This window comes from Ranitomeya variabilis, chromosome 6 (assembly GCF_051348905.1).
Source record: "Ranitomeya variabilis isolate aRanVar5 chromosome 6, aRanVar5.hap1, whole genome shotgun sequence".
Lineage (NCBI taxonomy): Eukaryota > Metazoa > Chordata > Amphibia > Anura > Dendrobatidae > Ranitomeya > Ranitomeya variabilis.
This window is the reverse complement of record NC_135237.1, coordinates 571,701,978-571,716,837: the sequence shown is the minus strand read 5'-3', so window position 1 is coordinate 571,716,837 and position 14,860 is coordinate 571,701,978. Positions and strand designations below refer to the sequence as shown.

Here is a 14,860-nt window from a genome sequence, read left to right as displayed (position 1 = left end):
GGTTGAGTTCCCACTCTGTTGCGAACACTCTTCTTCTGCTCAAGTAATCCGCTATGACGTTCTGGGAGCCCTCCAAGTGGATTGCAGAGATGGAGAGGATCGATTTTTCTGCCCAACGAAATATTCTCCCCGCCAGCTCCTGGAGAAGATGGTGCCTTGGACCTCCTTGGTGTTTTAGGAAGGAAACAGCTGTCACGTTGTCGGACAATATCCTTACATGACGATTCTCCAGCGTGCGCCGATTTCTTCTCAGGGCTTCCCAGACAGCATACAGCTCTCGGAAGTTGGACGAGTTGCCGGCTACATCTGGAGGCCATTATCCCTGGAGAATCCTTCCTTCTAGGTGAGCTCCCCAGCCCCAGGCGCTGGCATCTGTGGTAACTACCACGTGAGGGTCGGTAGTCCATAGTACCCCGATTCTTAGATTCTTTGGGTCTGTCCACCAAAGGAACGAACTTCGTACTGGACCTGGAAGATATAAAATACTTTCCAGAGAAGATTGACGACGGTCCCACTTGGAGAGGATTAAGCTCTGCAGTGGTCTTGAATGGAACTGTGCCCATCTTACGCATGGTATGCATGCCGTCATTAGGCCTAGCACTCTCATGGCCATTCTTATTGAGACTCTGCGTTCTAGTAGGAGTCTGACATGGACTTGTATTGACTCCAGCTTGGATTCGGGCAGAAGGGATATTCTGTTTGCAGAATCCAGACAGACACCCAGGAAGATCTTTTTGTGTTCCGGAATCAGATCTGATTTCTGCCAGTTGATGATCCATCCCAAGTGTTCCATTACAGCAATGGTCCGGTTCCTGTGATCCGTTAAGACCTCTGGTGTTCGTGCTATCAGCAGAAAGTCGTCGAGGTAAGGGACTATTATAATCCCCTGGTTTCTTAGGAAAGCCACTATCTCTGAGACCAGCTTTGTAAACACGCGAGGTGCTGAGGCAAGTCCAAACGGAAGGCATTGAAACTGGTAGTGGCAGGTCCCAGACGGCAGAACTACCACGAACCTCAGAAACCTCTGAGATAGATGGTGGACAGGGACCTGGTAATAGGCACTCTTCAAATCGAGAGTGCACATCACCGCATTCCGATCTATGAGGAGGATTGCAGAACGGATGGACTCCATGCGAAACCTCTTGTACCTGACCCAGGCATTCAGAGGCTTCATGTTTACTATTGTATGTGAGTCGCCGGACGGTTTTGTAATGGAGAACAGGGAGGAGTAATGACCCTGGCCTACCTCTAGCGGAGGTACTGGAATTATGACCTTCGAGGCAAGCATGTCCCTCAGGTCTTTTAACATGGGAGAGTCTTGCATAACCACCGTAGGTACGATGTACCTGTCTGGCGGAGGCGAGTAAAACTCTATGCTGTAGCCCTCTGAGATAGTACGAAGGACCCATTGATTTTGCGTGACTCTGCTCCAGTTTACCGCGAAATGGCGCAGCCTCCCCCCTATAAGAGTGGCGTCATTGTGGTTTAGTTTTAGAGGAGGGGCTGAAGAAGAAACTCCTGTTCTTACTACTCTGGCCACGGGAACCCCTGTTAAACCCTCTATTGGACCTTCCCCCTCTGAAGTCGGACCCTCTGAAGTCAGACTGTCGTCTAAAGGGAAATCCCCTCCGAAAGGACTGAGACCTCTTAGGCTTGTCCTCTGGGAACCCTTTTTTCTTGTCTGAGGCCGACTCTAAGATGGTATCGAGGGAAGGACCGAAAACTCTTGCACCTGAGAAAGGGATTGAACATAATTTTGTTTTGGACGCATTATCGCCCGACCAAGACCTTAACCAGACCGCTCTTCTAGCCGCATTGGACAATGACCCATTTCTGGCTGAAAATCTGACTGACTCAGCCGTCATGTCAGATAGAAAAGCTGTGGCGGACTTCATTATAGGGAGAGAGTTTAAGATCTCTGACCTTGGGGTCTTACTAGAGAGATGCTCCTCTAATTGACCCATCCAGAGGTGCATAGACCGGGCTACCGAGGTAGCTGCAATATTGGTTTTAATTAGAGCCGCGGAAGACTCCCAGGCTCTTTTTAGCAATATGTCCGCTTTACGATCCATTGGATCGCGCAAGGTTGACGAGTCCTCGAACGGAATAGCAGTCTTTTTGGCGACCTTCGCCACCGGGACATCCACCTTGGGTATCTCGTCCCAAAGCTTAACATCCTCCGGCTCAAAGGGTAGGCGCGACTTAAAGTCTTTAGACAGTGTCAGCCGACGTTCCGCCTCCTTCCATTCTTCGAGCACCATGGCCTTGATATGCTCACTGACCGGGAAGACTGTCTGCCGACGTGACATAAGTCCCCCGAACATCAGGTCCTGCCTGGTTTGCGGCTTAGATGTTTCCTCTACTTGCATGGTGCATCACACCGCCTGCACCAGCTCATTTGTGTCCTCCGCCTGGAAAAGGTACTTCCTCTGGCGGTCCTGGCTTTCAGAAGGAAGCTCACCCTCTTCCTCGAAGACAAGGTCCTCAGAATCGGACCTGTCCTCAGAAGTATATTCCAACTCCCGCCTGGCCCTTTTGCGACTGGGCATAGGGCTGGATTTTTCGACCATGGTAGCTAGGGAAGCCTGGACCTCTTCTCTGATTAGGGACCTCATCTCAGATAATAAGGTGGGCTGCGCCTCTCTCATAACCTTGGATGTGCAGTTAGCGTTACATAGTGGACATCTGCTGGACTTCCCAGAGGCTTTTCCAGATCTTTTAACTTGACCAGGGGGGACGGCTGGAGTTCCCTTATCCTAAACGATATAAGATAGGGAAGGTGACAGGGTGGCTTTATTACTGGGTGTCAGGGGAGTTTGCGCTCTGCGCACTTACCCCATCCTCAGGTGTCATGCTCTCCATAGTATCCAGAGTGTGACCGCTGCAGCGCCTCTCAAACGCTATAATACCTGGGATCCACGCTGGAGCGCACGCCTTCCCTGTACATCAGCGTTACCGGAAGTCACAGTAACGGATGCCGCAAACCGGAAGTGACGCGGTCCCCGGAACTTCCGCCGGAAGAGTCAGAGCCCGGCGTTCACGCTGCTGAGTGCTACTGACCTCGGGAACCGCGTCCGCAGCCGAGAGCCCCCCCCCCGGGAGGAGCGGCTGCTGGTCTTTGGAGCAGAGGGACCCCCCTCTGGAGGGTTTCTGCCCTGAGCGTCTTGACAGGGGGAAGGATCTGGCAAGCCGCACGATCCCCCTGAGCTCCGGTAAGCTGCGCAGCTTCTCTCATGTGTCCCTTGCAGGGACAGGAAAAACACTGAGGAATGGGGGTGGGACCGGACCTTTTGAACTCTCGTGTGTTTCCTGTCCCAGCAAGGGGGAGGAGGACGTCCTCCATAGTGCTGTCAGGATGACGTCCTGGAAAACAAAGCGTGTAAAGCTGAACGGTGCAAAAGTGTTCACGGTAAAAAAAATACAGTATACGTCACTGGATGTGGACGATCCCTTTAAGTGATTAGAGCTAATTGCAGCTTTTCCCTCATTCCACCCTTCAGAGATTTAATAAAGATGATAAAGTCGTCTGCGGTTATTATCGACGACCACTGAGTTGAATCCGCAGCCGCCAGACGGAGACGTGAGGTAAAACCGCTCTGAGCAGCTCGGTCTGATACTTTGGGCACCGTGTCGCCATTTTTCACTTTCACCTAATAAATAATGTGAATATAGCTGAACTTCCCCTCACACCTGTAACCGCGCTTCTGTCAGTTATTGCTCCGGTACACGGCGGCACAGCTGGGGACAGACCACCACTGACACCACAGCTGTCACCACGACCACCACTGACACCACAGCTGTCACGACCACCACTGACACCACAGCTGTCACCACGACCACCACAGCTGTCATCACGACCACCACTGACACCACAGCTGTCACCACGACCACCACTGACACCACAGCTGTCACGACCACCACTGACACCACAGCTGTCACCATGACCACCACTGACACCACAGCTGTCACCACGACCACCACTGACACCACAGCTGTCACCACGACCACCACTGACACCACAGCTGTCACCACGACCACCACTGACACCACAGCTGTCACCACGACCACCACTGATACCACAGCTGTCACGACCACCACTGACACCACAGCTGTCATCACGACCACCACTGACACCACAGCTGTCACCACGACCACCACTGACACCACAGCTGTCACCACGACCACCACTGACACCACAGCTGTCACCACGACCACCACTGACACCACAGCTGTCACCACGACCACCACTGACACCACAGCTGTCATCACGACCACCACTGACACCACAGCTGTCACCACGACCACCACTGACACCACAGCTGTCACCACGACCACCACTGACACCACAGCTGTCACAACCACCAGACACCACAGCTGTCACCACAACCACCACTGACACCACAGCTGTCATCACGACCACCACTGTCACCACAGCTGTCACCACGACCACCACTGACACCACAGCTGTCACCACGACCACCACTGACACCACAGCTGTCACCACGACCACCACTGACACCACAGCTGTCACCACGACCACCACTGGCACCACAGCTGTCACCATGACCACCACTGACACGACAGCTGTCACCACTGACACCACGACCACCACAGACACAACTGTCACCACTGACACCACAGCTGTCACCACGACCACCACTGACACCACAGCTGTCACGACCACCACTGACACCACAGCTGTCACCACGACCACCACTGACACCACAGCTGTCACCATGACCACCACAGCTGTCACCACGACCACCACTGACACCACAGCTGTCACCACAGCTGTCACCATGACCACCACTGACACGACAGCTGTCACCACTGACACCAGTCACCACGACCACCACAGACACAACTGTCACCACTGACACCACAGCTGTCACCACGACCACCACTGACACCACAGCTGTCACCACGACCACCACTGACACCACAGCTGTCACCACAGCTGTCACCCTGACCACCACAGCTGTCACCACGACCACCACTGACACGACAGCTGTCACCATGACCACCACTGACACCACAGCTGTCACCATGACCACCACTGACACGACAGCTGTCACCACTGACACCACTGTCACCACGACCACCACAGACACAACTGTCACCACTGACACCACAGCTGTCACCACGACCACCACTGACACCACAGCTGTCACGACCACCACTGACACCACAGCTGTCACCACGACCACCACTGACACCACAGCTGTCACCACGACCACCACAGCTGTCACCACGACCACCACTGATACCACAGCTGTCACCACGACCACCACTGACACCACAGCTGTCACCACGACCACCACTGACACCACAGCTGTCATCACGACCACCATTGACACCACAGCTGTCACCACGACCACCACTGACACCACAGCTGTCACCACGACCACCACTGACACCACAGCTGTCACAACCACCAGACACCACAGCTGTCACCACAACCACCACTGACACCACAGCTGTCATCACGACCACCACTGTCACCACAGCTGTCACCACGACCACCACTGACACCACAGCTGTCACCACGACCACCACTGACACCACAGCTGTCACCACGACCACCACTGACACCACAGCTGTCACCACGACCACCACTGACACCACAGCTGTCACCACGACCACCACAGCTGTCACCACGACCACCACTGACACCACAGCTGTCACCATGACCACCACTGACACGACAGCTGTCACCACTGACACCACGACCACCACAGACACAACTGTCACCACTGACACCACAGCTGTCACCACGACCACCACTGACACCACAGCTGTCACCACGACCACCACTGACACCACAGCTGTCACCATGACCACCACTGACACCACAGCTGTCACCATGACCACCACTGACACGACAGCTGTCACCACTGACACCACTGTCACCACGACCACCACAGACACAACTGTCACCACTGACACCACAGCTGTCACCACGACCACCACTGACACCACAGCTGTCACGACCACCACTGACACCACAGCTGTCACCACGACCACCACTGACACCACAGCTGTCACCACGACCACCACAGCTGTCACCACGACCACCACTGATACCACAGCTGTCACCACGACCACCACTGACACCACAGCTGTCACCACGACCACCACTGACACCACAGCTGTCATCACGACCACCACTGACACCACAGCTGTCACCACGACCACCACTGACACCACAGCTGTCACCACGACCACCACTGACACCACAGCTGTCACAACCACCAGACACCACAGCTGTCACAACCACCACTGACACCACAGCTGTCATCACGACCACCACTGTCACCACAGCTGTCACCACGACCACCACTGACACCACAGCTGTCACCACGACCACCACTGACACCACAGCTGTCACCACGACCACCACTGACACCACAGCTGTCACCACGACCACCACTGACACCACAGCTGTCACCACGACCACCACTGACACCACAGCTGTCACCACGACCACCACAGCTGTCACCACGACCACCACTGACACCACAGCTGTCACCATGACCACCACTGACACGACAGCTGTCACCACTGACACCACGACCACCACAGACACAACTGTCACCACTGACACCACAGCTGTCACCACGACCACCACTGACACCACAGCTGTCACCACGACCACCACTGACACCACAGCTGTCACCATGACCACCACTGACACGACAGCTGTCACCACTGACACCACTGTCACCACTGACACCACAGCTGTCACCACGACCACCACGACCACCACTGACACCACAGCTGTCACCACAGCTGTCACCACGACCACCACTGACACCACAGCTGTTACCACGACCACCACAGACACAACACAGATCAGCCATAAATGGAAGCGTTTCCCGCCGAAAATGGTAATTTGACTCCCAACGACCCGCGACTGCGCACAGCTAAGGACGTCGCGGCCATTTTGCTCCTCTCATCCTGATCCGAATGCTCAGGTGTCTTTCAGTGACAGGGAGTGGTAAGATGGCGACGGGAAGAGATGTCACAGCTGTCAGTGAGGGCGGGGCCTGGAGCTGTGACTTCCCTTCTAGCCGGGAAAGATGGCGGCGGCGTGTCTGGTGATACGGAGGTCGCTGCGGGCGGGTCTGCAGCTCGGAGGGCGAGCAGCCTGGCCTGTGGCTCCTCAGGTGAGAGGGGAGCGGGGCAGGTGATGGAGGGAGTCGGGGGTCCCGCGGGGGGTCGGGCGGAGCGGAGAGCCGGTGACCGGGCGGTGAATGAAGGTCACCGGGGGAGAGAGAGGGAGGCCGGGCCCGGAGGCTGCGGACACGGCTCAGTGCGAGCTCCGGGGTCACCGCGGGGAGGGCGCGAAGGTGGCAGCGGCCGGGAATGGCGCAGGCGTGTCCTCAGCATAAATGTCGCCGGAGCCGGGAGAGAATCTGTCCAGACCCCCAGTACGGAGACCCCGATAGACCCCCAGTACGGAGACCCCGCCAGTCTGCAGCCCCCCCAGTACGGAGACCCCCATGGGTAACCGAGGCTCGTGCCCCCAGAGTACGGAGACCCCGCCTGACCCCCAGGAATAGCCGGAGCTCGTGCCCCCACAGTACGGAGACCCCGCCTGACCCCCAGGAGTAGCCGGAGCTCGTGCCCCCACAGTACGGAGACCCCGCCTGACCCCCAGGAGTAGCCGAGGCTTGTGCCCCCCAGTACAGAGACCCCGCTTAACCCCCCAGGAGTAGCCGGAGCTCGTGCCCCCACTGTACAGAGACCCCGCCTGACGCCCAGGAGCAGCCGGAGCTCGTGCCCCCACTGTACAGAGACCCCGCCTGACCCCCCAGGAGTAGCCGGAGCTCGTGACCCCAACGGGAACGGAGACACCGCCTGACCCCCCAGGAGTAGCCGAGGCTCGTGCTCCCCAGTACGGAGACCCTGCCTGACCCCCCAGGAGTAGCCGAGGCTTGTGCCCCCCAGTACAGAGACCCCGCCTGACCCCCAGGAGTAGCCGAGGCTTGTGCCCCCCAGTACGGAGACCCCGCCTGACCCCCCAGGAGTAGCCGAGGCTTGTGCCCCCTAGTACGGAGACCCTGCCTGACCCCCAGGAGTAGCCGAGGCTTGTGCCCCCCAGTACGATGACCCCGCCTGACCCCCCAGGAGTAGCCGAGGCTCGTGCCCCCCAGTACGATGACCCCGCCTGACCCCCCAGGAGTAGCCGAGGCTTGTGCCCCCCAGTACAGAGACCCCGCCTGACCCCCAGGAGTAGCCGAGGCTTGTGCCCCCCAGTACGATGACCCCGCCTGACCCCCCAGGAGTAGCCGAGGCTTGTGCCCCCCAGTACGATGACCCCGCCTGACCCCCAGGAGTAGCCGAGGCTTGTGCCCCCCAGTACGATGACCCCGCCTGACCCCCCAGGAGTAGCCGAGGCTTGTGCCCCCCAGTACAGAGACCCCGCCTGACCCCCAGGAGTAGCCGAGGCTTGTGCCCCCCAGTACGATGACCCCGCCTGACCCCCCAGGAGTAGCCGAGGCTTGTGCCCCCCAGTACGATGACCCCGCCTGACCCCCAGGAGTAGCCGAGGCTTGTGCCCCCCAGTACGGAGACCCCGCCTGACCCCCCAGGAGTAGCCGAGGCTTGTGCCACCACAGTACGATGACCCCGCCTGACCCCCCAGGAGTAGCCGAGGCTTGTGCCCCCCAGTACAGAGACCCCGCCTGACCCCCAGGAGTAGCCGAGGCTTGTGCCCCCCAGTACGATGACCCCGCCTGACCCCCCAGGAGTAGCCGAGGCTTGTGCCCCCCAGTACGATGACCCCGCCTGACCCCCCAGGAGTAGCCGAGGCTTGTGCCCCCCAGTACGATGACCCCGCCTGACCCCCAGGAGTAGCCGAGGCTTGTGCCCCCCAGTACGGAGACCCCGCCTGACCCCCCAGGAGTAGCCGAGGCTTGTGCCACCACAGTAAGGATAGAAGTAGAAAATCTGGAGAGCAAATAAGGTCTTAGCTGGATAAAAACATGGGGTGCATCGGGGGGGGGGCTCACCTAGTTTTGTTGCAATTAAGCAACATGTAAAAAGCATCAGCTGCTGCAGGAGACGGGGCCAGAGACCGAGGATAATGGTGACACCGGGGGGGTGTCCGAATCTGCGCTGCTGATGGATGGCGGACGATATTCTTCAAAGCTTTATTTCAAGCAGGTTAATAGTCAACACGTTTTGAGGTCGTGCAGGACCTTCCTCAGGACGAAACCTACAAAAGGTTTGGACACATACACCCGGTTTCACCATTAAGCACAGTAAGGAGACACCTGGACCCTCAGGACCAGCCGGTGTTTGTGCCCCCACAGTACAGAGACCCATCCAGACCCTCAGGATCAGCCAGGGCTCCTGTCCCCGCTGTCCGGTCGACTGTCGCAGCAGCTTATGTGCCATCATGGCCAGTGGTTGGTGATGGATGTGTCCTGTCTATTGGTAAATTGGTGATTACTGGGGTCTGCCTGCTGGGGCTCCCCACAATCCTGAGTGTAGTGGACGTGCACATGGCCTCAGCTCCATTAATTGGCTATGGGACAGTGCTGCGCTCGGCCTCCATTCATCGTCTGTGGGACTGAGTTCTGTGCTCGGCCTCCGCTTCTTTCATCGTCTGTTGGACTAACAAGTGCTGTCCTCAGCCTCTGCTTCATTCATCAACATCAGAGCAGAATGAGAACAGCGTCCAATCCAAGGTGATGAGTTTCCTAAAAAGATTTGTTCCGCCATAGACGTACAATGTAGCAGGTCTTTACTTGATAAACACCAGCTACAGGTCGAAATGTATATGTCTGTGGCGGAATAAATCTTCTCCTAAACTCATGACCTTGGATTGGACGCTTTTCTCATTCTGTTCCTTGGAGCGAGCCCACATTTTAGTGAGTGCTTTTGTGTCAGCTTCATCCATCGTGTACGGGACTAACGATTGCTGCCCTCGCCTTCCGCTGCATTGTCTGTGGGGCTAACAAGTGCTGTGTTCACCTATTTCCGGCAGTCCTGCAGAGAATGAATGGAGCTGAGGCTGAGCGCTGCACTCGTTAGTCCCATAGACAATGAATGGAGCAGAGGTTGAGCATGTCCAGGATGGGGCCACGTCTCCCTGATATCGCGGAGGTGGGGCACACCAGTTTGACCACTATGAAGCCCCATGTTGGCTATTAGTGATGAATGTGCTCAGATAACGTGTCCTCCGAGTATCTGGTAGCGGTCGTTTATTATGTTTGCATCCCTGTGGCTGCAGGATTTGGGGGCTGTTTGCCTCAGCACGTGGGATTCCCAAACGGGCAATCCTGCATGTGATCAGGCTAACAGCGCAAAATCCTGCAGCCACAGGGACGCAAAGATAATCTACGAGCGCTACAAGATACTCGGAGGACACGTTATCTGAGCACGTTCATCAGCGCTATTCACGATTCATAACGCATGGGAGGAATGTGCTGATCTGCTTCGTGGTGCCCCCGAGATCCTGATATTGGGGCTGTGCAGCAGTCTACCATTGTCTTTCGGACTGTTAGTGCTCATGTCTGGGCTGCACATACCTGATCATGTTTGTGCGGGGGGGACCCTGTGTCTGTGGTCTCACGTTACTGCAGAATCCTGTGCTGATTGTGACTTTCTGCCTGGGAAGAATGGTGGTGATGTAAATGTATTCGATCTGCTCTTTCTGTAGATGGCGATGACCGGTCTAGACTGCGCACTAAACACCTCTTTTCTTTCATGGGTGCTGAGAAAAGCACGTCATCCTTTCCGTAAAATGGGGCATAACGTTAAATCGCTAGGACCCCTGTGAATCTCAGATTGGGGCTAAGGATCTGCAAGGAAGGGGCTCTGCGGCCTGGTCTTGCTTGGAGCAGTGGTGCACATGCTCGCTGTCCGCTCCTTTCATTATTTGGGGCTTCTGGAAATGCAGAGACTGCCCTAAGCTGTCCATTGACAATGTATGGGGCGAGCACGCATCATTGCTCCATACAAGACCAGGCTGCAGGAGCTTAAAGCTGGTGTAACAAATGGCGGGAAACAATACGAAGTACGACTGTGCACAAGTGCAGTAAGCCCCCTGATAATTATAGACGCCAGTCACGGCCCGGGTGTACAGACGGGTTATCCGGGCCGCTGTGTGGTCTCCATACGGGATCCAGTGACTGATGAAGGTCGATGACCAGTTCTAGCTAATACCCAATGCTGTACTCAGGAGAAGCTCATATACCACGTGTACTTAAAAGGGCTGTCCAACACTTAACTCAACCTTTTGAATGTCCTTAATGTGCTCAATAAAACAAAAGTAAGCTTATCTTCCGGGCTAGAGGTTGCCGGTGGGGCTCCGGAGGTACGGAGAGACTTTGGCCAGGACATGTTTCAGCCCACTTGTTTAGCCACTCGTGCTCCCCCTAGCATGATGTTTTCTAGAGTATCAGATGCTGATTTAATGAACAGTTACTCTACAGATCACACAGGTTTATAGACTGCTGTGACCCCATGAGGCCCTATTTCCAGATCGTCTCCCTTTTTGGGCAGCCATTGAGCATTTCCCATGCGCTCTCCTTGGGTGAATAAACCCTTACACCACCTGTCATATCACCTCAGCCTTACACCAGACAGACCCTGCATCCCCACCAAAGTCATCATCACCCATGGACACAGTTTAGGACTTGATTCATCAGGAACCTCTGAGTGGAGTGATGTGACTGCCTGGTACCTGAGCAGATTTTCACCATCCTAGACTCCAAATTCCTCTGTATCTATCGCTCGGGTTGATATTATATTCTGTGGTTCCCACAGCGGAATATCCTGGCGCTTGACCTCACAGATTCATTTACGTATTCTATGGCAGTCCATGTTGTACTTTCATTATTTAACCCCTCTATCGCTCTTGTTGCAGGCCAACATGTCGTTCTCCTCTCTGTCCCGGGGTAGGAGACTGGCACTGTCCACCATCGGTGTCGTCGCCGCCGGAGGAGCAGGATTGATGTTTGCTCTCCACAATTCTGTTAAAGCTACCGACATGGAACTTCACGCTCCGAGCTACCCCTGGAGCCACGCCGGCTACCTGTCCTCCCTGGATCATGCCAGGTAATGCCCTGAGGTGGAACTTTATGATGCCACTCGCACATTTGCTAAAGGGGTTTTAGCCGTAAGCAAACTAAAACCTGAGCAGAGTAATGTGTTTCTCGCTGCATTCTGGGACATGCATGGGGGGCCGGGGTGGGCGGCAGCTGCCGGTGGTGAACCTCACCATATAGGTAACGTTGTAATGGTCACGCTTGATCTCTCGCTCAGCGTCCGCCGCGGCTATCAGGTGTACAAGCAGGTGTGCGCCGCCTGTCACAGTATGGACTACCTCGCCTTCAGGAATCTGGTCGGTGTGTCTCACACAGAGGCTGAAGCCAAAGCCCTCGCTGAGGAGGTGAGTGTGGGGTGGGCAAACCTCCGGGGTATTTCCTATGCTCATAACCCCAATATTGGTCTTTTTAGTTTGAGATCCTTGACGGCCCTGATGACAACGGCGAAATGTTTACCCGTCCTGGTAAGCTGTCTGATCGTTTCCCAAAGCCGTACCCCAACCCTGAAGCGGCTAGAGCGTCCAACAACGGGGCGCTGCCCCCTGATCTCAGCTACATCGCCAACGCCAGGTCAGACTTACCATTGGACGTTGATCTGCCTTTATATGGCCTTTCTGAAGTTTTTCTCAGTCTACAGGACCTTAATTGTATAAAATTGCCCCTCTGGGGTTATGTATTAGATTTGACCCCAATAAATAGGAATAATTTGTGGAGAGATTCACTTTCTGTGGTAGGCATTAGGCCCTGTGTAGCGTTCACACAGGCCATACAGATTTGGTCCAAACACGTGCAGTTTTTATTGCTTTGCACAGCAACAAATCAAACTCTGATATAAATCCCTGCTTTGTCCAGGCGCTAACTAAACACCCCTGATCAGTCACACATACAGCTAGGATTTCACCTTCATCGCCAGGCTAAATTTTATAATTCTTACCACTGTCACTTTGTGGTAATAACTCTGAAACTCTTCAACGGATCCCACCGATTCTGAGATCTTGTTTTTTTTTTCGTGACACATTGTACTTTATGGTAGCGGTAAAATGTGATGTGTTGGAAATGACTTGCATTTATAAGGGCCTAAAAAATTGTTAAAAGGTGCTCAAAACCACATTCAAGTTTATTAATCTGTCAGGTGCTTCACAGGAACTGAAGCAATTTGAAAGGAAAATATGAACATTTATCTTTTTTTTTTTTTTCACAAAAAGTTTGCTTTAGACCCACATTTTATTATTTTCACAAGGGTAACAAAAAATGGACCCCCAAAATATGTTGTGCGATTACTCCTGACTACATAGATGCCCCATATGTGGGAGAAAACTACTGTTTGGGCGCACAGCAGAGCTCAGAAGGGAAGGAGCGCCTTTTGGCTTTTTGAATGCAAAATTTGCTGGAATAATTAGCCCGACCCCATGTTGCATTTGGAGAGCCCTTGATGTGCCTAAACAGTGGAAATCCCCCACAAGTGACACAATTTTGGAAACTAGACCCCTTATGGATTGTATTTAGATGTGTGATGAGCACCTTGAAACCCTCCCAGTTGCTTTGCAGAAATTTTATGTAGAGCCATAAAAATAAAAAATCTAATTTTTCCCACAATGTTTTATTTTAGCCCTCAGTTTTTTTTTATTTTAACAAGGGTAACAGGAAAAAATGGACTCCCAAAATTTGTTGTGCAATTTCTCCTGAGTGCGCCGATACCCCATATGTGGTCGAAAACTACTTTTGAGGTACAGTGAAAGCTCAGAAGGGAATAAGCGCCATGTTGGAGTTCAGTTTGCTGCACTGGTTTGAGGGTGCCATGTCACATGCAGAGCCCCTGAGGTGTCGGAACAGCAGAACCGCTCATAAGAGACCCCATTTTACAGCCTACACCTCCCAATGAATTCATGTAGGGGTGCAGCAATCCTATTAACACCACAGGTGTCATAGAATTTCATACCATTGGGCAGTGAAGAAAAACAAATAAGTGCGTGTTTACCACCAAAACTTATTTTTAGCCCCATACTTTACATTTTCACACTGGGAAAAATGGCACCATAATGTGTCCCACAATTTCTGTTCAATGTAGAAATACCCCATATGGTCCTGCTTAGCTACATCGCGAGACTTGGGAGGGACGGAGCACTGTTTGCCTCCTGGAGCGCAAAGTTTTCTAGAATAGTTTGCGGACGCCATAAACAGATATTCTAAGTGATAGAATCACATAAGCCCCCCATCCCCTCTCAAGTGACCCCATTTGGAAATAAATTCCCAAAGGTGTAAAATCTACAGGTGTAGTGACGATTTATCGGTCGTCCATGACAGCACCACAGAGAGAGGGGATCCGCCCTTCAGGAACAGGAAACCTACAGATACATGAAGGCGGCACCTCTCCCACACATCAGTTGGTTTCCTGTTCCTGGAAGACAGATATCTGCAGTTTCATCTGTAAATACCCAGGCCGGCTGTCCGACTCAGGTAGCGAGGGGGTCTTCCACCTCGGGCAGTGCGGGTCCCTGGAAGCGCCACGGTGGATCCGGGTAGGGCTCTACGACAGTGAGCGGTGCAGGGAGGAGCGGAGTCCAGAGGAGGTCCGTCTCCAGATGCCAGCGAAGGTGAGTATTTTGGGGAGCTGTCAGAGGCCATAGGGGTGGGGCAGTGACCGGCACGGGGAGGGGTGGATCCCTGGCCACACACCTGCACACAATCCAGATCCGGGGGAAGGGCTATATATAGCCGAACAGAACTCTGCAGGGCTGCTTGTGAGCCCATCTGCAGCTATGGATGAGCCAGAAGCTGCCGTCGGTCTGCTGGAGCAGGAC

The 14,860-nt window shown here is 54.4% G+C and overlaps 1 protein-coding gene across 1 annotated transcript in view; it reads left to right on the top strand.

Annotated features, from left to right (window-relative positions):
- Positions 1 to 6,973: 6,973 nt before the first annotated feature.
- CYC1 (cytochrome c1) overlaps positions 6,974 to 14,860 on the top strand; it is a 45,288-nt gene continuing 37,401 nt past the window's right edge. Inside the window, exons 1-4 of the mRNA XM_077271428.1 lie at positions 6,974 to 7,166; positions 11,879 to 12,069; positions 12,277 to 12,403; positions 12,472 to 12,629. Of these exons, the coding sequence (XP_077127543.1) occupies positions 7,080 to 7,166; positions 11,879 to 12,069; positions 12,277 to 12,403; positions 12,472 to 12,629 (563 nt within the window). The 5' untranslated portion in view covers positions 6,974 to 7,079. The remainder of the gene's footprint in view (positions 7,167 to 11,878; positions 12,070 to 12,276; positions 12,404 to 12,471; positions 12,630 to 14,860) is intronic.